The following is a 26135-nucleotide window of genomic DNA, read 5'->3' on the forward strand; positions in this document are numbered from 1 at the left end:
AGTGGCGGCCGCCAGTTAAATTAACTGGCGGCCGCCATATAAATTAACTGGCGGCCGCCATATAAATTAACTGGCGGCCGCCATATAATTAACTGGCGGTCGCCATATAAATTAGCTGGCGGCCGCCATATAAATTAACTGGCGGCCGCCATATAAATTAACTGGCGGCCGCCAGATAATAAGTGGCGGCCGCCACATAAATTAAGTGGCGGCCGCCAGTTAAATAAATATTAATTCTATACCTTGGCACCTATCGGCTTCCGTAGGGCCACAATAAGGGGTCAAACTTTTTCATGGGAATAAAGTTTAATAACAAATAACATCTTTTAAAACTCACAACTGGACAACAGGGGTTTGGTACCAGACTCGGGTGAGCGATGTGATCCATGGGCCTCTTGTTAAAATTACTGATGCAGACATGTATATCAACAATGCAATATATATAAGGCTTGAATATCGAAAGTTAGCCGCGATTCGATCCATATCACGATATGGATGTGATACGTGTATCGTGATGCAGTTGTTATCATTCAATTAACCTTTGTAGTTATAGGGTCTTAGAGAAAATTTCTCCCAAGACTTATTCTAAAGTATAATTTCTTAACATTTACCATTAACATATTTAAATTGGCTCCGCCAGAAATTAATTTCAACATAAAATTCTTACTGCTCCTTACCGAATTTATTCAGGTATGACTATGAACACTTTTCGTGGTATAATATGCCCATCATGATGGTTTGCAATGGATGCAATCGATATATCGTTACACCTCTAATATCCATATTTTAAACAATGCTCTCTGACTGAATTTGTGCATGCAATTATTGAATTAATAACGATAAAGATATCCTCGAATATGTTTCATAATCGTGAGGTAGATTTTTTTTTTGAATTCTTATTTAATGAAATCCTGCTATATCTTGTTTGTTTGACGTCCCTTCAAGAATTAAATCTAGACGGCACCAGCGGTATGTAAAGTGTTATGCGCGGCGCTTTAACGTTCCAACGCCTTTCGCAGCATGGGTCCCCATGGGGGGGGGGGGGGGGGGGGGGGGGCAACAAACAATCCGTCTGAAATAATAAAAATTACACAATTTCTTAGAAGTCTGAAAATATTTCTCAAAATGTGCATAGTATTTAAAATAATTGCTTAAAAATTAGATATCGAAAATTTGCTTTTTAGTTGCTGTTAATTCAGCTACAAAACTAACGAAAACTGTCCTAGACCCTCATGGATTTAAGATTCCAAACTCGTTAATGCTAATCGAACACTCGTTAATGCTAATCGAACACTCGTTGATGCTAATTGAACACTCGTTAAAGCTAATCGAGCACTCGTTAATGCTAATTGAACACTCTTGAGCTTCTAAGATTATTCTACAAAGACTATGTTTAAACATCATGGGCAGATTTTAAAGAATGTGTTTTTGTACATTTTCAGTCTACTTGTACTTTATTACCGAGTGAAATCCAGCTCCTATAATGCGTTGATACAAGAGCTCCGTAAAAAACTGGTTTTTGTGAGTATCTTTGAAGAAACGCTTTTGAATATTCTTCTCTCTCCTTTACCAAGTATAGAGAACAAATATAATCATGAATCAATAATTGTGTCACTAAAAATTTGTAGGAAAGAAAAATTGAAAGGAAAAAGATATACGCCAGAGCCCTATCAGCACCAGGTAACAAGTGACCTTTACCTTTGACTTTATGAAGGTCTGTAAGCCCTTAAGACCTATTGACCAGTGGCAGATCTAGACCTTACTGTGGGGGAGGGGGGTTGAGGCCCAAAGGGGGGGACATAGGAGGGGGTTAACTACCTCCCATGGGGGGGGGGGGCTTTTAATTTTAAAAAAGATTGATTTAAAATGGTGCATTTTTTACCGAGAATCTTGTTCCTTCTTCCTTTCACCACATCCTTATAGGTTCGGGTGTGGTAGAAGAAAAAAAGACGGGGGGGGGGGGGGGGGCACATGTGAAAGTGCCCCCCCACCCCACCCCCCATGTTGACAAATTTTATAAACCATAGTTCTTGTTCCTTTGATGAATTAAATGAAATATTGGTGTACATGTAATGTCATGTACAGTGTATATGGATATATAAAACCAAGACAAACTTTTACAGCAATTGGAAGCTTTGGGAAAGCTAGTGGGTCAGCAGTCACTGGAGAGATGTCCAGAAAAACCAGCATTGCCACCATTTCTGCTTAAGGAGGTCCTCACCAATATCATACTACTCCAATCTCCAAACAGAGAAGATAAAACTGTAACTAAAGGACATGCTTCCATTCATACTATTGTTGTTGAACTAATAGATTTAAATGTCTTACTTTGTTTTAATGTTCATCACTAATGTAATTTTTTTGCATGTGTATGCATTTGACATATTAAAGACTGAAAGAATTCACAGGTCTGAAATGAATAATTTTTATCTTGTTTATAAGTACATCACTAACCTGTATATTCTACCATTACTATGTAAAAGTTATGTCTTCATTCACCCAGCCAAACATTCACTTCATCAAAATTTATATATACATAGGTTATCTCATTTTATTGCGACCCATTACAATCTATCAACATCAAACTAAGTCGTCTCAATCTTTGTCCCCGAAAATTCCTTTGTACAACTTTCTATGCATGTATAAATTAACCAAACATAAATGATGGAAGGGGGGGGGGGGGGGGTTTACACAGGAAAATGACCACAGAATGACTATAGCGCACACACAAGCTTGTCTGAAAATTAATAGCAAGAATATCTAATACACATATTCTCATTCAATAAAGGAACACTTCATCTAAAGTCGCACTGTCCAGAATAAAAGTGTATAGTTTCATTCAGTATTTCTTTTTTCTTTGAAGAAAACAATTAATGACCCTTTAAGAAGGGTTAGTATTTTGGGATTTTCCACATTATACAGCAATCGCTGAATCACAAACACAAAACTGAGGAGAAAAAAAATCTCGCCTATCATTTCACTGCACTGATAAAAAAAAAAACTATCCACAAGGGAAATCACTCAACAGTTACACATGCACACAAAATATACAAAATAAAACTTGATAGCAGTTACACCTAGAATGTGTACTAAAAATCCACACACAAAATAGTCATCACATCGACTTGAATTTTAAGTAGGTCAATCAACCACAAGATGATTAGTGTCATTGATATGTTCACTATTGTTCAGTTTGGTGTTCATGAGCGTTATTCTTGTGGAGTATGTTCATGTGGCAAACATGCACAACATAAAAACACAAGTTCATATGTATACATCATTGCATTCCAAATGTGAACAAGTATTTGATATCTTGAATTTCAAACTAAATTTTCTAAAACAGGAAGTCAGGAAGTAATAGCTACTTGCAAATACTTTGTATAAACTGGCAGTGTGGGCAGAGAAAGAGGAGATTCTTAACAAATTCCAGAGGGTGTTTGTTTCAAAAGTCAATACATCTGGGGATCACATTGTACCATACCATACATTTCATACCAGTCTACAATGTCTGTTGGCCTGAGAATACACCAATGCCTTAGGCCACATAAAACACAAAGCAATACAAAAACAAGATTATGACCTAGAAAATTATCAAGGTGCAGATTAACAGTAATTATAATTTTTATCATGCACAACTACAAATAATATATTCATCACAAGTTGTTGCAGAACTAGGATATTTCCTGCATACAATATACATAAAAATATATTGTTTGAGAATTAGTGAATCAAGGATAGTTTATTCTTCACAAGTTGACAATAAATGGAATAAGCATACAGGTAAAAAACACAAGAGATTTCATATGACCATTTGTACTCCTAAACAAGCAAAAATATAACCAGTGTAGACTGAAGGGAATCTGTCCACTCCAACAGGAACAGTGTGTTCATTCAACCAGAACGGTGTGTTCATTCAACCAGAACGGTGAATTCATTCAACTGGACAGGAACATACATGATCACAGAAGATTCATAGAAAGCTCTTGGTCTGATTCAAATCTATTTAACAATAAATATCAGAACATATGTCTGTATTTGTCATGTGATATTGTCAATCAAAAATGCTCACTCCTTTCTCCTTTAATAACATTTCATATTCTGTACAAAGAAGTGATTTCCGAAACAGCCAAGAAAAATTGTAAACTGCAACATCCAAAGATACTACAGTGTATAAACTTCAGTATCCAACAGATACTACAGTGTATAAACTTCAGTATCCGACACATACTGTAAACTTTAGTATTTGACACATACTGTAAACCTCAGTATCTGACACATACTGTAAACCTCAGTATCTGACACATACTGTAAACCTCAGTATCTGACACATACTGTAAACCTCAGTATCTGACACATACTGTAAACTGCAGTATCTGACACATACTGTAAACCTCAGTATCTGACACATACTGTAAACTTCAGTATCTGACACATACTGTAAACTTCAGTATCGGACACATACTGTAAACTTCAGTATCGGACACATACTGTAAACTTCAGTATCCAACAGATACTGTAAACTTCAGTATCTGACACATACTGTAAACCTCAGTATCTGACACATACTGTAAACTTCAGTATCGGACACATACTGTAAACTTCAGTATCGGACACATACTGTAAACTTCAGTATTCGACACATACTGTAAACTTCAGTATCTGACACATACTGTAAACTTCAGTATCTGACACATACTGTAAACTTCAGTATCTGACACATACTGTAAACTGCAGTATCCGACACATCCTGTAAAGTGAAGATACAGTAAACTGCAGCTACTAACAAATCACACAAACTCTGCCCGTAATAATTAGGATTCAATATAAATATATATCACTACTTTCAAAGTGTTCTGCTCATGACATTTTTAATCTTAATTTTCTGTCTGCTTCCAAAATGTTTTGGTGCAATTAATCTTTAACAGAGATCAGCAAATAGATTGCATCTTAAATGAAAATCACACAATATACTCCCCAAAACACAAAATAAAAACCCACCTATCTACTATTAGCGAGTAAAACAATCTATGAGCAAAAAATGATTCTTCTAAGTGACATGAATTAAAAGAACACAAGCATGGTGTTGATTTCTGTTGTTTAGGATTATCGTTTTGATTTCTTCCAAGCGCCTATCTTCTTCTTGAGATCATTGGCTGAATTAGGAAAAATAAAGAAACTTTGTCAAAGTATATTTAAAACCAGAAACATATTTATGAAATAAATTTCATTTTTAAAAAATACATGCAGGCATGAAACATATGCTAGTGTGAAGCACTGCTGTTCATACCCTCATGTATTTTCAATTATTTTTCATATGTACATTTTACTTTCATTTCTGTCAGAATATTCTCAGCCGTTAGAACAGTTGTACTTTATTCACACAGTACTACATGTATATTTATCAAGGTTCATACACACATTGTTCACATTCATGAAGAAATGGTTTCAATTGGCAAAGATAACAAAGGTAAAACTATTGGAAATGTAAATATTTGCAGATAAATTACACTAACAACTCTGTTAAAAATTGTGTTATTTGCTGTGCACAGGGACCACACTGCCCTGTATTTGTCCGTTTGGCATCAAACTTATACAATATTATGACACACTCAAAGGCAACTTCTGTTCCTTGCAGCACTTAAGTTTTTTTAAATTACACACAGCTTACAGGTGTACAGGTATGTTAGGCCACAGTTTTTTAATTTATTGGTTTACGGATTTTAAAAATAAAATTTAGGGTCGGTCGGGAGAAATAAAAATAAAAATAAAATAAACATTTTTAACATCTATCGTTGTTTTATTTTCAATAAATCATTAACATTATTTCGTGAGTACAAATAAACAAAACATGTATTTAAAAAATATTAGATAAAAAATTCTTTAGAGTGACTAGTATGTTAATATGAATTTTGAAAAAAAAATCCAATTTCAAATTCAGTGTATAACTATATACATGTATCTATGTTACACTTTGGTAGAACATAAGCGGAGAATGTATAAGGTCATATCTCTTTGATGTTGTAAAGTATCCAGTATTTATATAATGTTGTTCAGTAATTTTACTGTATATGCTCAATAAAGATTTTACATTTACGAATTGTAAATATAAAGAAGAAAAAAAATATTATAAGCACTAAATTACAATTGTATGTAGTAATTCCATTTTTAATTTCAGAATGTTTATACCCTATGAAATAATTTTTAACCCCATTTTCCCCACATAGACATGCCCATGGAATTATCTACCATCTTTTTGAAAGAAATGTTTCTTGTTTTTCATTTTTATTTGATACTCAAATTCTTTCCACCACTACACAAGGTATACTAATTTACGAGAAATATGCATACCTTTCTGAGTTTTATCTGGTCATATTTTTTACAGGCGTTCATTATAAAATCAAAAGCACCTAACAATTTCTCACACTGTTAGAACTATTCCCTGTTAGGATTTTTGACAAGAGACGGCAAATACATTTATTATGACATGTACTGCTGTGGTATAAAGTCACTAGTTAGATAAATCTAACTGTGTCTTGGTACAGGCCCTCACCACACTCAAACCGGGTCCGTAGAACATTATTAATTTAACGATAGAACATCCAGTTTAGTAAAGTTGCTAACAGCTGTACCTTCCTCTCATCTTTAAACACCCAAATAGCACTGCATTTTGTGTTATGTTAGCAGCAAGAATACTGCCATTTGTATGAGAAATATTTATTTCTATCAATTCCTTTTTTCCATGATGAAATGCCATCTGGCATCTGTTTCGTCGACAAGAACGATATAGGTATCGTTACTGTCATTGTGCGTGGTCATATCTGTTTACAGGGTTTTTAAAAATACGGAATAAAGATATTTCACAAAACGAATAGTGATTACCAAATACAAATCAATACGTTTGCGTTTCACGATTTTTAATTCGTAAAATTGGAAAATGCATTTTATTTTTATTTTCAATTTGACATGTTGGGTAGAATCGGCGGAATTTAAAAAAAGTAGAAATTTGCATTTTATTTTTTTTCTGCATTTTATTTTTTTCCCGATTCCCCAGAAATTAGGATCGGCGGATCCGTAAACCAAGAAATAAAAAAACTGTGGCCTTAACAAGAAAATGAAATGCCTCTACTCAAATACACCATTTTTATGCTGAACTCCAATCACTATACATGACAACCAACAAATTCAAAACAGAGGTTACTAAATTAACTAGTACTCCGATTTTGTGCGACCTTGACTTTCGATCTAACCTGGGATTAGTTCCTCCTCTGTCAGAGGTTGCCGGTTGAATGGGTCAGTTTGAGAGTTCAGTAAATGCCTGGTTATGATTGGTCGATCCATTATGGCACCACTGGGCAAGATGACCGGGTCAGACATCAGAGTGTCCATCAAGGGATCTGAAATTCAAACCAATCAACAGAGCTGAAATTCAAACCAATCAACAGAGCTGAAATTCAAACCAATCATCAAACAGGGAATTCTAACCAATCAGCAGAGATCAAACAGGGAATTCTAAAGGCATGTCACTACAATCATCTTATCACTCCTTGTAATACTTTATTGACAATAATTTAATAAACCAATCACACATGGTTTTGGAAATCTCTTATGGGAAGGATGATATATTTCTCCCTCAATTAACTAACCTCTAAATTCCTCGGGTATCTCCCCATAATCTACTTCTTCTTTCTGCTTTTCCAACACAATCTTGTCTATTTTCTCTTGGAGAGAGCGGAATTGTTCAATTTCCATATTGGTTTTGATCATGGCTTTCTGCATTCTGGCAATGGCATCGTTGAACAGTTCATGACGATAAGATCTCTAAAATGCAAAAGACAAAAACTTTCATTTCTCTTATTTGCACAAATCTAAAATACAGTAAACTTTGTCCTTTGTTAATGTATAGTATTTGGTTGTAACAAAGACCCAGATATTAAGCAGCAAGAATTTATCCCCAGGCAAATTTCTCTTACAACATGGTCACATATAATGTACATTTTATTTAAATTGTATTTTATAATGTCTTTAATACATAGTAGGATTAAGCAGCAAGCATTAATAACTATATAAACCTCCTTCAGGTACAAGGTAAATATACATGTAGTAATAATTCATTTATACATAGAAATACTTGCATGAACATGTATGTTGTTGTATTTGTCATATGTAACACTACACAGGGAAAGTTAGGCAAAGTAGGCAGAAAAAAAACAAAGGCAACCGAAATAACCATGCAAGTAGAAAACTAGTCTAAAATGGAGGAACTAGATGTGTCAGTATGACACGAATACCCCGTTGACATGCAAGTTTGAAATATTTGAAAGTCCAAGGTTGACTTTGCAAGGATAAATGGTTGGTTAGGATTGCCCTAAATCCACTTAAGAGAAGGGAAAACTTATTCCAAAGCAAATGGAGCTCATGAGAATACAGTCATCTAAGGGAAAGAGACCCCTACAGAAAACCCTTGGTCCTCCAGGTTGGGTCTCACCCCATTCATAAAAAAATTCTGTTAAAGAAACCAATGACACTAGAACTTCAAATCAAACTGGGATAACTACAATCAGGGCCAAGCAGAGTGGAGACAACAACAGGACAATGTTGGGCTGAAGCCTTTGAGGTGCCCAGCCCTCGTCAAGATCGACAGTTGACCCAAAGGATGTGCGAATGGGGGGAATGTACAAACAATGGATGCTGTAAGGGTAGCAGCACAAGTGGCATATGAGATGAATAGGTACAAAATGAATATTATTGGGATAAGTGAGTGTAGGTGGACAGGGATTGGCAGAACAAGACAGGCAACAGCAGAGAAGAAGATCAGCATAGTAGAGGGGGGGGGGGGGGGGGGGGGTGCTGATGATGTCACAAAACATGCAGGGGATTTAAGGAATGGAGGCCAGTCATCAGTGAAAGGTTCTATTCAGCATACAGGCAGGTGACAGTAGTACAGGTGTATACAGGAAGGTGACAGTAGTACAGGTGTATACAGGAAGGTGACAGTAGTACAGGTGTATACAGGAAGGTGACAGTAGTACAGGTGTATAAAGGAAGGTGACAGTAGTACAGGTGTATGCACCAATGAATGAGGCTGAGGAAGGAGTTCTACAGCAAGTTACAAGAAACGATGGATCAGTGCAACAGGAATGATATCATGTTAGTGATGGGCAACTTTAACACTAAGGTCGGCACAGAAAACAAAGACAAAAGGCTTATCATGGGAATGTGTGGAGAAGGAGAGATGAATGATAATGGTGAGAGGCTGTCAGTTTGCCAGGACAAATGGAATGGTAATCACAGGAACTATATTCGCACAAAAAGAGGTCCACAAGACAACATGGACATCACCAGATGGGAGAAGAGAGAACCAGATCTCACATACTGCTAACAGGACAGGTGAGGTCATCAGTGCTGGATACCAGAGCGATAAAGGGTGCTGATCAGTGACCACAGCAAAATGAGACTACAGCTGAAGAAAGTAACATAGAAGAACAAAGCAAGGGAGAGGGAGAACCTTCAGAATCTGGAGAGCGCGAAGATCAGGGATAAGTACAGAGTAAAGGTGAGGAACAGGATCCAAGCACTGATGGAGCTGTGGAAAAAGTGTGTTTAGAGGCAGCAGAAAAGGTGACTGGAAACACCAAAAATAAGAGCCAGCCACAGATAGGAAGGGAGACTTGGAAGAAAGAAGCATAAAGAGTGAAGCTGGCTGGGATGAGGCCTGAGAGGGTGAAGACGCTGAGGCAGGAGTACATAGATAAAGACAGGGAGGTGAAGAAGGGTGTGAGAAACGACAATAGAGAGTGGATAGAAGATCTGGCAGAGAAAGCAGAAAGAGCAGCAGAGAATGGAAGGATGAAGGAGCTGTATGGCTTAATCAGGGTACTGACAGTCAGGAGGAGGAGACAGTCAGGAGTGAAGGATACAAATGGCATACTGAGGACAGATAAGACAGAGAGGGTGGTGAGATGGGTAGAGCATTCTATGGGAGTGCACAAAAGGGAAAAGTCAGAGCGCCCAGCAGCAGATAGAGAGAAGGAAATGATAGAAGGAGTGAACTGATTCGTCAACACGAGGTGATGGCCCACTGAAAAAGGTGAAGAAGGTGAGGTGCATGAATATGTGCTACGGAGGGAAGGTGAAAATGACTGAGATGGTGCTAGTGTGGACACTAGAAGGGAAAAGGGGAAAAGGGCACAACACAGCCAAAAAACAACAAGGAAAGTAGAGCAGAGAGAAGGAGTGCAAACACTATATACCAAGAAAAAATTTAAAATGTTCAATTTTCAAGGGAAGACGACAGACGCTGAACAATTGCAATAGGTCACCTGAGTTTACTCAGGTGACCTAAATAATATCCAACAAAGTGTCTTGCACAAGTACACCTGGTATTTTGTTCTAAACAGGGAGAATTACATTGTTAATTTCTTAACAATTGACATAATATGAGAATAAATGATAACGACTTGATATCAAGTGAATACATATTAAATTTAATAGCAATAGTGTGATTAATAAAACCATGAAAAAATCTCAGATGTGTTGTCTGAAACAAACAGGGTGCTCATGTCTCAAGTTGATAAAAAGATGAAAGAGTGCACTATACACAAGACTTTATGTTAAACAAAAGTAAACTAGTTAACTAAGACATTGGTAGATAAGCTTCTATTAAGAAAATTTACCTCATCACTGGCAATGGCCATAGCAAATTCATCACAGTCTAAATGAAGGTAAATGTCCGTCAACCTGTTGAGCAATTCTTTGGGTTCCCAGCCATATTTCTCTGGATTTTTCACTTTCAGATTCTTACATTTTGAGCCACACAGTTGTTGGAGATTGAAATTCAACATGGCTGCCAATCTATCAGTTAGTTCCTGTAGAAAATATTGTTTTATACTATAACATTTACCTACACACACGCTATACAAAAAGTACAGTCAAAACTGCCATAGCGACCCACTGTATTAAGCGACTCACTGTCGTATGCGACCATAAAAAGTTCCCCCCCAAGACGTTACTCTATATATTGTACCTGTATTAAACGACCACCTGTCTGACGCGACCAACGACCATGATTTTTACAACCTTTTCGTGTATTTTCACGAAATTTTACCTCTATTTAACGACTGTACATTTTTCGATTACAACGTGATTACTACTTTCGATTTCAGTTGAGCCGACTATTCTGGGAATTATCGCCCCTAACACTTTCGTTTTGATACGCACAGTTTGGCGATGATCTTGTTTAGTCGGCCCTCTAAATAAATTATTATACCCAAGCTGTCAACATGCAGTGTCGTGTGTGGTTAATTAATAAAACCCGAGTTGATGTTTATTTAACAAAATCAAGGATCAGGGAATCAAGGCCGGTGTATTTGAAGGTGTGAATTTCGACAAACTTTAAGAAGTGCCGGGTAGGCTAGATCGGAAATGAAAATCTACCACTTGTTATACCATTATGTTCAACAGAGTAAAAATTTGCCCCATTGTGATATAAATCAGGTAAATATTGTGCTTAGGACTGAAATTTTAAACGGAGTATTCGTAGTTTTTCCTGCATTAGATACTAGAGGTTTCCAGAATAATGACCGGAACTAGCGGCTCACTTCAACATGTCCCGAGTTATCGGAGTATTTGACACGTCCGAGTTCAAGAAAATTGCCTGCATTAGTTCTAAGCTTAAAAGATTTGCTGTGCATGTACAATTGATATTGTGATTTATTTAATGTTTCTCAAATTGAATAACATTTTTCCAGCATGTATTGTACAAAAGGAGACGCAACACCATCTGCTTTCTTACCACAAGCATTGCATTTTTTAGTCACACTGTACAAGTAGGCTATACATAAATACTCTTTACAACAAAGTGTTTATAAGTTTTAGAAAATCTACATGCAGTTCATAAATAATTTTTAAATCTCATGTAGATGTGTAATATGAAATGCATTCAAAGTTTATCATTCTTAAATAGATTAAAAATGTAATTTTTGATGAATAAAAAATTATGATACAACACATCATATTCTAGACTTTTAACAACAGTGTATTATTAATTTTATTTTACAACTATTAAAACCGTACTTGATATTCTTAATGATAAATTCCAAATACATGTAGTCATTTTCTCCATTGTACAAATTATTCACGAAATTTTATCCATTAACTGCGGAAAATAGGCAACCTGTATTAAGAGACCACCTGTCATATGTGACCTTTTTTCCATTCTCCGTTGGACGGTCTCTTAATACAGGTTTGACTGTATTCATAAATACCACAATATTCAAACAATATTCAATTTGGTTCCCATAAAAAATCCGACTAGGTACAGACAATAGACCTACTGGTTTGAGGAAGGGTTTCCTGATTTTCTCTGTGAGATAGTGGAACATGTCCACCGTCTCTGTGGCCAGAGTGAGGTATGATCTACATTGACGTTCATCCATGGCCAGCTGCCTTTGTCGGGACTGCTGCTGTTCCTATCATACATAAAACAAAAGTTCAAGGACTGTTCTAATACATAAAATGTTGCTGTTGTAAATAAAACAAAAGTTCAAGGACAACTATTTCATATGGAAAATATGTAGGAATTGCATAACACGTCAGTATTTTGTTTCATATTTAAATTAACGACTGACCTTAGGTTGCCCCTCCCACTCCTCTCTGTTCTGCATGGCATCCTGGATTTCGTGAATCCGCTTTAAACAGTCCAGACTCTCATCCAACAGGAAGGTTGTGTCATTCATCAACATGTTGACAAACTTCACAAACTGCTTACCATTACTGAAATGGACCATCCAAAATCAGGTGTACATGTATCAAAATATTTAGAAAACTTCTGAAAGTTAAAAAAAAAGACCTGCTTATACTGAAGTATCATTTTGGATCTAAATTCTATGAAAAAGATTTAAAGTATAAACCAGTTAACTATTTCAAATTGAAGGAATTTATTTTTGATGATGAACATTTATCTTGGTCGTACTCTGCTTCTTCTATCATGTTGAGCTGGTGTTGTGGCATTTGCCACATTGTCTTGAAGATGATACTGAGGTGGTAACGAATGGAAAACTTGTCATAGAATTCATTGCTCGCTCCTGTAGTCTCAATATCTGTGACAGAACAAAATCAACATCTGTTCAGTTTAAATGTATCTGGAAACCTTAGACAGTACTGTGATTTCATCAGTTTTCAAGGGCATCAAATTTCAAGCATTTGTAAACAAGAGGTACTGTGAGCAATGCTCACTAAGAATACCCTCCGCTTACCCCAATCTCCCAAAGGGTGTTGGTAATAGGTATAAACTACCTCTTTTCAGAGTGTAAAAAACAAATGGCATGACAAACCAAACCATATTGCTACTTCGATGTCCAGTGCACGTGACCTTTGACCTTTTGACCCCAAAATCGATAGGGAACATCTTCATCCCATGGGTAGTCCATATGTATGATATGGTGACTGTAGGTGGAAAGGATAACGCTTTAGAGCCCGGAAACCATATTGCTACTTCGATGTCCAGTGTGCTTGACCTTTGACCTTTTGACTCCAAAATCGATAGGGAACATCTTCATCCCATGCGTAGTCCATATGTATGATATGGTGACTGTAGGTAGAAAGGATAACGCTTTAGAGCCCGGAAACCATATTGCTACTTCGATGTCCAGTGCGTTTGACCTTTGACCTTTTGACCCCAAAATCGATAGGGAACATCTTCATCCCATGGGTAGTCCATATATATGATATGGTGATGGTAGGTGGAAAGGATAATGCTTTAGAGCCCGGAAACCATTGCGTCTACAGACGGACGGACGGACGGACAACCCGATTCCAGTATACCCCCCCACAACTTGTTTGGGGGGGGGGGGGGGGGGGGGGGGGGTATAAAAATCAAATCAGAATTTCAGAATTTCCTGTGAATATGCACATGAAATGTATACACACAACATATATGTCTTTTTTAACGACAAAGTTTCATGAAATTCTGTTAAGTGGTTTTAGAGGAGTTGCGCTGACAAGAATAGGATTGAAGGAGGCCAAAAGGGGTATAACTCCAAGGAAAAAAAAATCAAATTGAATTTCCTGCGAATATGCATATCTACACAATAAGTCCTGATTGATTACAAAGTTTTGTGAAATTCTGTTAAACGGTTTCATAGGAGTTGCACTAACAAGAATAGAAAGAATGGGTCAAAAACATTATACCCTCTGCAACTCAACACATGGGGTATAATTATCACAATGTCATGATCTAGTTCTCGACCAATAAAAAAAAAAGAACTCAACAAAACATGAGGAAACCACGGTGTAAAAGGAGGTCACAAGCCACCTTCAATCAACACGAGGGAACCACGGTGTAAAAGGAGGTCACAAGCCACCTTCAATCAACACGAGGAAACCACGGTATAAAAAGAGGTCACAAGCCACCTTCAATCAACATGAGGGAAGAAAATTTATCAATTTGGAATGCTACTGATTTACGTGTCATTTTCCAATTGTCAAGTTCAATCATATCAGGATTCCCACTAAAGAAATATGCATAGTAATAGTTACCTGTGTAGAATTTCATAAGAGCTGGGACCAGATGTTTGACAGCGAGAGGGTGAAGTAGAAACTGTTCATTGAGAGTTCCTGTCCTGCGTTGTATGCTAGGGTTCATGACAAAGATGACCTCAACAAGCTTGGCTGTCAAATAGGGGTTACCGATGTATTCATTGTTGCACACCATCACAATCAACATATGGATGATCTGGCTTATACTGGGGTCATTCAGTACATCTGGACTAAATCTAAAAGAAATCAAGTTACAAACAGCATTTACTGGAGCAGGTTTTTCTTTACTCGTGAGTAATACATGTACATACATCATATATCACTTTGATAAACAATCAACTTTATAGGTGTCTTAACAATCACAGCTCAGTCTCATCTATGGAATCTCTCCTGTGAATGTATTTAAAAATTTTGACTTACTGGATGACAAAGAGGAGAAAATCAGCGATGTCTTCCAAGTAGAAATCTGGAAGAGCCCCAAAAGGCATTGGCACAGTTTTGGACAAGGGCAAAGTTTGACTGAAAATTAAAAAAATAAGTAGAAATTTGTGCTTGTATACTTATGACAGATGGTTATCAAACTACTGATAGATGGTGAGATTTGTATATGCTAAATATTTACCTAGCAATACATGTTCCCATACCAGCCCAAAATCAAGTTATTTGTGGTCTCCTAAAATTTCAGTTGTATCGATTTTTGTATTTTCATTAATTTTGATGTTCAAAACTTGTCAAGGATCATTTGCAAATAAAGATGTCTTTATTGTCGCATCAAACAACATATCCTCAGCCTACATTCAACACAAAGTCCCATAAATCTTGTAAAAATCACTCAACTGTGATGAAACTTCAACACAAAGTCCCATAAATCTCGTAAAAATCACTCAACTGTGATGAAACTTCAACTTGAACTGGAAACATATATGAACTAGAGTTGTCAGAAGACAGCATAGCTCTACTTATCCTATCATTCAAATGGTTAAAGTTTTTTTTAAAAATAAGTCAAAGTCCAAGGTTACTAGGTCAAAAGTTTTGATACCATATCAAAGGCCTGGTCACGAGGCAAGTAATTATGAAATATCAAACCCCAATCACCTTGGTTCAAAAGATATAGCCAAAGTTAATGTTTTTGAAAAGTAGGTCAAAGTCCAAGGTCAACAGTTCTGGTATCAAAAGAAATGTCTTCTAATGAGGCATCTATATTTGAAACATCAAAGCCCTATCACTCTTGGTTAAAAAAATACAACCAAGGTTAAAGTTTTTGAACAGTGGGTCAAAGTTCAAGGCTAAGGTCATTAGGTCAAAAGTTATCTTCCAAAACAAAGGTCTCTTCATGAGGCACCTATAGGTAAAATACCAAAGTCCTATCCCTATTGGTTCAAAAGATATAGCCTAGGTTAAAGTTTTTGAATAGTGAGTTACAGTCCAAGGTCAAGATCACTAGGTCAAAAGTCATGGTACCAAAACAAAGGACTCTTTATGAGACATCTATATGTGAAATATCAAAACCCTACCCCCCCCCCCTCCCCCCCGGTTCAAATGATATAGCCCAGATTTAAAGTTTTTAAATAGTAGGTCGAAGTCCACAGTAAAGGTCACTAGGTCAAAAGTCTTGGTACAAACACAAAAATCTCTTCATGATGCATCTATATGTGAAATATGAAAACCCTATCCCCCTTGGTTCAAAAGATATAGCCTAGGTTAAAGTTTTTTCCTTAAAGTTGGACACCGACGTCGGGGTCATGACAATAGCTCTCCAGACAGTCGTCCTGGCAAGCTAAAAACATCATACCGAATTTCAGCTTCCTAATTTAAAGCATAATGAAAAAATATGGAAAAGTAAGTTAGGACAGATGGATGGCCGTACAGACAGAGTGCAAACTAGCAGATCCCTTTGGCTCTGCCAGTAAAGAACTATTAAAAATTCTAAAGGGATATCAACCATTGATCTGGTTTGTTGAAGGAATGGAAACTCATACCCCATGTTCTGAGGATCTGCAACTTTCAGGAGATATGAAGACACTCCACTATAAAAATTCAAACAACGACGAAGTAGTGACTCGTCCAACACAGCAGCATCTGCACACAATTTACTTTTCTGCAACCTCTGAAAGAGTTACACCCCTTATGTCAGTACACAGAAAGAACAATAATTTCAAGCTTATTTTCCAAGCAAATACAGTCTACTCTGGATATATTGAAATTCAGGGGACCAACCTGAATTGTTCATTATATTCAAAGTTCAATATAACCAATGCTGAACTACATAAATATTGTTACTGGGGGAATTATTTTAACTTCAATATAACAGAAAGTTCAACATAACCAACTTCAATATAAGTAGAGTGGACTGTATTAACAAGTATTTACACTACAACCTGTACAAAGTACATGTAAATCTACCAAAGAATTTAAAATCATAGTCTGTATTCTACAAAAGAATTTAAAATCATAGTCTGTATTCTACAAAAGAATTTAAAATCATAGTCTGTATTCTACAAAAGAATTTAAAATCATAGTCTGTATTCTACAAAAGAATTTAAAATTATAGTCTGTCTTCTACCAAAGAAATTAAAATCATCATCTGTATTCACATTATTCAAACTGATGTGGTTTTAAAATAAAACATTTTATTAAGCAAATAAAATCAAAGAATAGAATGGCTACCTGGACTTGCGATTTCCACTTTTTGAGCATCTCTTTGTTCCTGACAGCATGTGGAAACTGACCCCACTGGGACTCGGAATTCTCCAGATCTTCCACCATTCTGTTCAGATCACGAATCGCACGCAGACGTCGCTGATACCGCCGGGTGGCAGGAATGATTGACAGGTGATGGCAATGTAGGGTCAAGAAGAAGCATTCCGTGGGGAATTTAGGGTCCTGCCAGGGAGGTGATCCTTTGGCTTAAAAGATATCTTTATTCATTACTCAAAATATCAATAATACTACTCTCAAAGCTAAGTACCAGTAAAACCTGGGAACAGAAAAAAAAAAGGATTAAAAATTGATGTCAATCTTCACTAGGTACTGTTATGTTAAATATGGTCTGTATGATGATATTTTGATGAAAATGAAAGCATGTGATTGTTTGAATAGAGAGTGTAGGTAATTTTGAGGTTGTAAGACCAGCGTGTCCTTCTTACACATCTCTTTGATCCATTTTTCAGCTTGCTGTGGAAGAGCCTTTAGTCTGGTCTCTGATTTAATGCCAACTCGAGAACTTGGATGGAACGGGTAATAAGTGTCAACCTGCATACAATAATATATATATTTCTGAGTAATTAAGTGCATCTTATTTTATATGTATGTATACTTATACAATATCTGTAAATAGTTCTTTTATCAAACAGACTGTATATCAAAGCAACTTGAATATATATGAATCATCATGAAATGTTGCCCTCACCTTATCAAGTGTTATTTTAACAGATAACTGTTGAAGGATGGACAATAAATTTAACATGAATCCATCTCCTGCAACATATCTCTCATCAACCTGCCAACAGAAATAAATTGGTCAAAGCCTCTCATTACTCTCCTAGAAAATTTCAAACCATATCATTTTTGCCCAAATAGAACAAAAAGCAATTTTATCCTATTTGAAATTCACCTATATCATTTTGCCAATACAAAACTATACATATTATGTACACAGTAGATCCATTCATATGTAAATTACCTGAAACTTACACCATCATCTCTTCCATGTGATCAGCATGACATGATCCATCATTTGTATTTAATCATATTCTATTTACCAATTAAAAAAACAGTTAACATCGGTTAACTCTTTCTAACCTGTATCTGAGATTTTCTTGAGTTTCTCTCCAGAGCAGTGGCTATGTAAGTTAAAGCTCGATCTCTACTCTGCCCATTGACTAGAATATTGTGCATGACTTTGAACAGCTCTGTTCTGACATACTCCATGCGATGTTGTAAAGACTGGTGAATTAACTTAGTATTGTCTGCAGACAGTTGATGACCTGAGAAAAACTTTTCTACAACTTTCGTCTGAAAAGATAGAAACATTAAAATATCAGATAGGTATATGAAAAATATGTGATGATTACTACCTTTCAACTCCTAAATTATACAAATTATTCTCTGTCTTGTATAATTCAAATATACTGGAGATACCAGTAATCATACACGCACACCAAAAAAATCAGAACGATAAAAAACAACATGTCCTAGATCTTCAATCTCGGGACATAAAAATTACACCTTAATGTAATAATTTAGTACGTGTAGTCCAAATAAAAATAGTCATCAGTAAAACTGTCAGTTTCTACTTGTGCTTACATTGTCCTCAGCAAACACAGACAATCCCAGGAATGGTCCCAACCAGGACAGCTTCTCTAGTTCCATCCCTGTAGCCTGGGTCAGACTGACTGGAATCCAGTTCAACTGCTCCACAGTCTGCTCATACATATCAACACTCAGGTCATTACATCATTAAAGCAAAATTAAAATCATAGATAAATATATAGACTTCAATATAATTCAATGAGACTAAAAGTGTAAAATTTGCGTATGATATTAGGTTCAAACATTTCCGTTTTTAAAATGTTCTGAGCAAGAAGCACTATGGAATATTGAGTTGTGAATCATATTAAGGTTTACTTTGAAATTTAAAGATAACTGAGCCGTCTTAAATTTCATTCAGGTTGTTAAACTGCTATTCACTCACCAGACCACATATGGGCCGTGTGTTGCCACTCTTGATTTCACAGAGTTCCGAGAGGACAGACATAGGCTCCCTGTAGTCGTCACTGTCTAGTGACAAGGAGTGAATGTGTCGGTTCAAGCCCTGTAACACTGGGACAAACACCTGATCAATGAAACACAACAAATTAGATTAAAATACTCATATTTCCAAACAAATTATATGTAAGTTCATCTAAATATATCTAAAACACAAGCCACTGATACAAGGGGAAATATGCACAAATATAGTAGCTGCTAGCATATGTAGTTAGACACTGTACATTGTATTTCAATTATAAATTAAATTCAAGATTTATAAAAATTAAAGCACAGAAATGATGGATCTAGTACTGGTAATCCTTAACTCTATGAAAATATTCTGAGCTATTTACAACCGAAAAATGTAGAAAATGATCAGCCACCTAAGACATCTCATATAAAAATCTTGATCTTTGAATTTGTGACTTCAAATACTTTGTAGGAGATTGTCCTCCCTGCAGTGTCTATATACCGGCAATACTTTATCGCATCACACAATCCCTTAAAATCTCTGACCATTCTTACTTACTGTATGTGTATTTAATTTAGTGTAATTTTGTGCTGAACATATCATATCCAAATCGATGACAAATTTCCGATGAATTATATGAATAAACATAACAGATAATATATTTGATGAGTATTTAGTTGAAACATTGAATCGGTTAAACTATGTACCCACGCATTCCCGGTTAACTTTCCCTTACTAGTTCCCGTAACAATAAAGAGTAAATACCAGTCTGCACTTGATGTTTGAGATTTTAAAAAAATGTGTGCATTGAAACTTTTATGATTGAGTTATGCTGAGATTTTTCTTCTTCTTCAAATCTAACACTTTTTGATAATGGTTAAAAAAAAGCAACTTGTCTGTTTGGACAAGCATTAATGGAGATTGACTTGTCCGATCACAAAATGAACAGGGCACAGACAATCACACAAACACAAATGTTGAGCCCTGTAGTACTTCTTTAACGTATGATAATATAATGGACAGAGATTTTCATATTCTAGCACAGCCTTAAGTTAGCACTCCTGCATCACTACTAAAGGTGCTACAATAAGGTTCACACTAACATAAGTACACATACAGTATGTATAATGCATATGAAGTCTGTATATTGGGGAAAATGCCATGCTTTCGAGTTCAGGCACAAAAAAGTCCTTACAGACAGATAGATGGACAACGTGATGATTTTGGGCCCCTACATTACTAAATTCTAAGACTTACCCTTCTGAAGGTGTCGAAGTCATTACACGTAGTCTGTACTAGTTCTGGTAGAAAGCCTCGTGGTAAGTTGTGAGACAATAAATAAGGAAGTAGAAGGGAGGAACCCGCAATAGATCTGCATAGAAACCAAATACATGTAGTAACTGTAAACAATAGATCTATATAGAAACCAAATACATGTAAAAACTGTAAACAGGGAGGAACCCGCAATAGATCTATATAGAAACCAAATACATGCAGTAACTGTAAACAATAGATCTATATAGAAACCAAATACATGAAGTAACTGTAAACAATAGATCTATATAGAAACCAAATACATGCAGTAACTGTAAACAATAGATCTATATAGAAACCAAATACATGTAGAAACTGTAAACAATAGATCTACATAGAAACCAAATACATGTAGAAACTGTAAACAATAGATCTATATAGAAACCAAATACATGTAGTAACTGTAAACAATAGATCTATATAGAAACCAAATACATGTAGAAACTGTAAACAATAGATCTACATAGAAACCAAATACATGTAGAAACTGTAAACAATAGATCTATATAGAAACGAAATACATGTAGAAACTGTAAACAATAGATCTACATAGAAACCAAATACATGTAGAAACTGTAAACAATAGATCTACATAGAAACCAAATACATGTAGAAACTGTAAACAATAGATCTATATAGAAACCAAATACATGTAGTAACTGTAAACAGGGAGGAACCCGCAATAGATCTACATAGAAACCAAATACATGTAGTAACTGTAAACAATAGATCTACATAGAAACCAAATACATGTAGAAACTGTAAACAATAGATCTATATAGAAACCAAATACATGTAGTAACTGTAAACAGGGAGGAACCCGCAATAGATCTATATAGAAACCAAATACATGCAGTAACTGTAAACAATAGATCTATATAGAAACCAAATACATGCAGTAACTGTAAACAATAGATCTATATAGAAACCAAATACATGTAGTAACTGTAAACAGGGAGGAACCCGCAATAGATCTATATAGAAACCAAATACATGTAGAAACTGTAAACAATAGATCTATATAAAAACCAAATACATGTAGAAACTGTAAACAGGGAGGAACCTGCAATAGATCTATATAGAAACCAAATACATGTAGTAACTGTAAACAATAGATCTACATAGAAACCAAATACATGTAGAAACTGTAAACAATAGATCTATATAGAAACCAAATACATGTAGAAACTGTAAACAATAGATCTACATAGAAACCAAATACATGTAGAAACTGTAAACAATAGATCTACATAGAAACCAAATACATGTAGAAACTGTAAACAATAGATCTACATAGAAACCAAATACATGTAGTAACTGTAAACAATAGATCTACATAGAAACCAAATACATGTAGTAACTGTAAACAATAGATCTACATAGAAACCAAATACATGTAGAAACTGTAAACAATAGATCTATATAGAAACCAAATACATGTAGTAACTGTAAACAGGGAGGAACCCGCAATAGATCTATATAGAAACCAAATACATGCAGTAACTGTAAACAATAGATCTATATAGAAACCAAATACATGCAGTAACTGTAAACAATAGATCTATATAGAAACCAAATACATGTAGAAACTGTAAACAATAGATCTACATAGAAACCAAATACATGTAGAAACTGTAAACAATAGATCTATATAGAAACCAAATACATGTAGTAACTGTAAACAGGGAAGAACCCGCAATAGATCTATATAGAAACCAAATACATGTAGTAACTGTAAACAATAGATCTACATAGAAACCAAATACATGCAGAAACTGTAAACAGTTTTGACATCCCCCTCCATGTTGTAAAAGTCATCAGATGACCACTCTCAATAAAATGCAATATCTCATCTAAATCATCTTCACTAGCCAAAGGTTCCCATCTACTTCTCCTCTCATCTTCATGCGAGAGGAGCAAATCAAGCCTTAGCTTGTGAAGAAGAGTTTAAATCAGCACAATACAGAACCTATTCATGCATTTTCTTGAATGACTACTTTACTATATACATATAATTTTAAAATGTTTGGTTTCGATCATTCAGTTTTAGGTTATTTGTATAATTTCATATCATACTGTACTTCGCAAGTGTTTTCACTACTGGTTTTTCATCAACATGCTAATACAGCGCTCGCTTTTGTCAATATGGTATAAGGTATAGTATTATTACATGGTTTGACTGCAGCTCTCACCTGGATTTTGTCAGCACTCCTTGTAAAACTAATGCAGTGTGACAGACACACTGCCTTCTAACACTGGACAACATCAGACTGAGTGGGGGAACACTAGCTCTCTGAAAAGTCAATTCATTTCATATCATTTTATTTACTCAAGTTTCGATTTTATCATGCTAAATAAAAAGCAAATTCATCATGCTTTGTCAAAATTACAAAATATTTTGTGGATTATAAAATCAAGATTTTTGGTAGGTTGAGGGCAAGGATAAAAATGCCTGTATTTGTGATCTTTATGATTAAATGCATGCTGTAGATTTGCAATTTTTTTCAGTAAAGATGTGGTTTCATGGTCAGAAACACAAAACACAAACAAGAATCAGTAACACACCTTTGGAGCCAATCTCTCCTCAAGCCCTGCTCTATCATAACAGTCCATCAGATAATTCATCATTTCCACCTCCTTACAAGTTTCTGGCTGATACTTCTCAGAAAATTCTCTCTTGGGCTGCATATCTGGGGACGTCATGGTGCTTACAGTACTATTACACAAAATGAATATGCATATCAGGGGATGTCATGGTGCTTACAGTACTATTACACAAAATGAATATGCATATCAGGGGACGTCATGGTGCTTACAGTACTATTACACAAAATGAATATGCATATCAGGGGACGTCATGGTGCTTACAGTACTATTACACAAAATGAATATGCATATCAGGGGACGTCATGGTGCTTACAGTACTATTACACAAAATGAATATGCATATCAGGGGACGTCATGGTGCTTACAGTACTATTACACAAAATGAATATGCATATCAGGGGACGTCATGGTGCTTACAGTACTATTACACAAAATGAATATGCATATCAGGGGACGTCATGGTGCTTGCAGTACTATTACACAAAATGAATATGCATATCAGGGGACGTCATGGTGCTAACAGTACTATTACACAAAATGAATATGTGTAGTGTAAAGTACATGCATTTAACTTGTTCAATTTGTAAGTCCTCATTACAATCTCGAATATATTTCTCCTTTTTCTTTCACTACTCTGAAATTTCAGCATTAGTTGGTAGCCGAATTAAAAGACTAGTTCATCTAACACCATAATTTACTGACATCGGTATCGGTAGGTTTAGGATTGCAATAGTATATGTGTAGACATACCTTCTTGGACTCGAGCCTGGTTTCCTTGGTGAAACAGCATATGAGACACTTGTTTTTATCTTTAACACTGGGTTATGGGAAGAATCCCGGATCTTCATCAGCACCTCCATTAAGGCCTGGCTTATCATTTCTTTGCTACATGATGTATCTCCTGCTCACAAAGAAAGACAGAATCTTTGATACAGATATATTTAGACTTGTGTAGACCTTTTGTAAATGGCTGCAATATCGAAACTTGAAAAGTTATTTTTACAAGCATTCATTTTCTGTTCATTGAGAACAAATTCAGTTACCGTCATCCACACATTCTGCTAGTTCAGGTACAAATACTGCTTCTTCACTGTCTCCTTTCCAAGACACCAGACATACTCGACCTACAGCTTCGATGACCTGCTCTACAGTGGCTTCTGAACCAATACTTGTATCCTAATTTTAAAACAGAATGGTTAATATAAAAAATACAAAGGGAATAAATGTACAAAGTAATCTGTGGTTTGAAATGTCTACATCTAGAATTCTTGTGATTGAAAATGGGTTTCCAAGATTGAATTAGAAAATACTACTTTAAATACATTCAAATAAGATTGAATTAGAAAATACTACTTTAAATACATTCAAATAAGATTGAATTAGAAAATACTACTTTAAATACATTCAAATAAGATGAAACTTACCCGTCTTCTCTTTATCTCAAACTTTGTGTCTTGTTCATCAACTTCCATTGTCTCTATGCCAGAATCTACATCCATCTGTGATTGAGAACTAGAAAGAATGCAAGAAAACAAAGTTCTATCATCTTTTTTCTTTTATCAATGCCATCACACTTTGTGAAAGCAAAATTTCTATTTCTATGGTAGCAATCAACAATCTATAGGCAGATATATCTCTATTGCAGATCAATATAGAGTAATAGGATAAAAACCAAGTCCATCTATTTATTGCATAAATCACAAAAATGTTTGGAAAGAAAGGAAAATATGCTGCAATCAAAATAAATTTTTATTACTCATATATCATCTTGCAACTATATTATCCTTGTGGTGTGGTTTACATACTTTTTCTCTGAGCATTCAGAATCCATATCCAGGCTTCTTTGAGAATCTGGAGTTACTGGATCAACATTAAGACTATCTGTATATAAACAAAAAACACTTCACTTCTTAAACTGTAACGATCATGAATATTTCAGGAATGAAAGTAAATTCTACTCATTTTATATGATATAAAAGTAATATCGATCAGATTACACTTTATAAACAATGAGGCAGTTAATAAAAAAGTGCTAATTGTCCAAACTTACTTTATATTGTATAAAATGAGTAGAAATTCCTTTCATTCCTTCCAGATTTAATTTTCTAGATGTATTCAATGTAATTTAATCATTAACTACGATAACAAATTAATTCTATTTGATGCAGAGCAATATTGCAACAAAATATAAACAAAGGAGCCAAACACAAACTCAGGATGCCATATGGTGTAACTTAAGATCAACTTAGTTTATACAATATAAAGAATGTTGATAAAGTCAAAATGGCTTGATCATTAAATTGCATTTTACAAGTGAAATCAAATTATTGCTTCATAAAGCAAATGCAATATTATGAGGAATATCTATTACTTCTGCACTCATTGTTTGTAGTAATTAACATACTTGGGGGTGTGTTGTTTGTCCGAGAAGGGGTTGATTGAGAGTCTGATGTCTGACTGGATCCACCACTGGCCTGTGATCCATCATTTGCTGAGCCCCCAGACTGATTACCTCCAAGTCTGGCAAGTCTTCGTCGTCGGATCTATAGAATTAGGTATCATTTTTCATAAATATTTACAACCAAACTACAAAATTTGCTTGTCAATATCAAACCAATATATAAAAACGTATGTGTATCAATAAAACGAAAATGTTTCTTAAATAAATGTAATCAAAAACGTGGAAAAGATATTGAATGTTATTGTTTTTTTTTGACAAACAACAACAAAAGGCATGTGCATAGTGATTTCTTCGTTCTTTGTACTCACTTCATCCGGTGTTAGTTCACTCATTTTTCTACAACAATATTTAACCACTATATAAGATTTTAAGAGATTAACATTAAAACAATCTGGAGGCGATAAGAAATAAGTCAGCTGTCATCATCTGCTTCGTTCCTCTTTCTATTTTCTATGTAGAAATCAGTGATCACTACGTCATTCTTGACCCGGAAGTGTT

At 35.4% G+C, this 26135-nt stretch overlaps 2 protein-coding genes across 2 annotated transcripts in view; one reads left to right on the forward strand and one right to left on the reverse strand.

Annotated features, from left to right (window-relative positions):
- Positions 1–2423, forward strand: part of LOC125664150 (uncharacterized) — a 25198-nt gene extending 22775 nt beyond the window's left edge. The window contains exons 31-33 of the mRNA XM_048896749.2: positions 1443–1521; positions 1629–1680; positions 2124–2423. Coding sequence (XP_048752706.2) covers positions 1443–1521; positions 1629–1680; positions 2124–2209 — 217 coding nt within the window. The 3' untranslated portion in view covers positions 2210–2423. The remainder of the gene's footprint in view (positions 1–1442; positions 1522–1628; positions 1681–2123) is intronic.
- Positions 2321–26135, reverse strand: LOC125673820 (ubiquitin conjugation factor E4 B-like). Its single transcript, XM_048910652.2, has 25 exons — positions 25946–26135; positions 25581–25719; positions 24982–25057; positions 24601–24688; positions 24220–24352; positions 23927–24077; positions 23135–23285; positions 22762–22862; positions 20513–20627; positions 19229–19369; positions 18841–18957; positions 18337–18549; positions 17945–18034; positions 17682–17787; positions 17203–17441; positions 16515–16642; positions 14956–15054; positions 14536–14771; positions 12971–13097; positions 12627–12771; positions 12333–12467; positions 10674–10865; positions 7644–7818; positions 7248–7394; positions 2321–5153 (listed from the first exon to the last, which is right to left on the reverse strand). The coding sequence occupies exons 1-25, from the start codon at positions 25967–25969 to the stop codon at positions 5104–5106; spliced, it is 3318 nt and encodes a 1105-aa protein (XP_048766609.1). The 5' UTR covers positions 25970–26135; the 3' UTR covers positions 2321–5103.

Source organism: Ostrea edulis, chromosome 1 (genome assembly GCF_947568905.1).
Source record: "Ostrea edulis chromosome 1, xbOstEdul1.1, whole genome shotgun sequence".
NCBI classification, from domain to species: domain Eukaryota; kingdom Metazoa; phylum Mollusca; class Bivalvia; order Ostreida; family Ostreidae; genus Ostrea; species Ostrea edulis.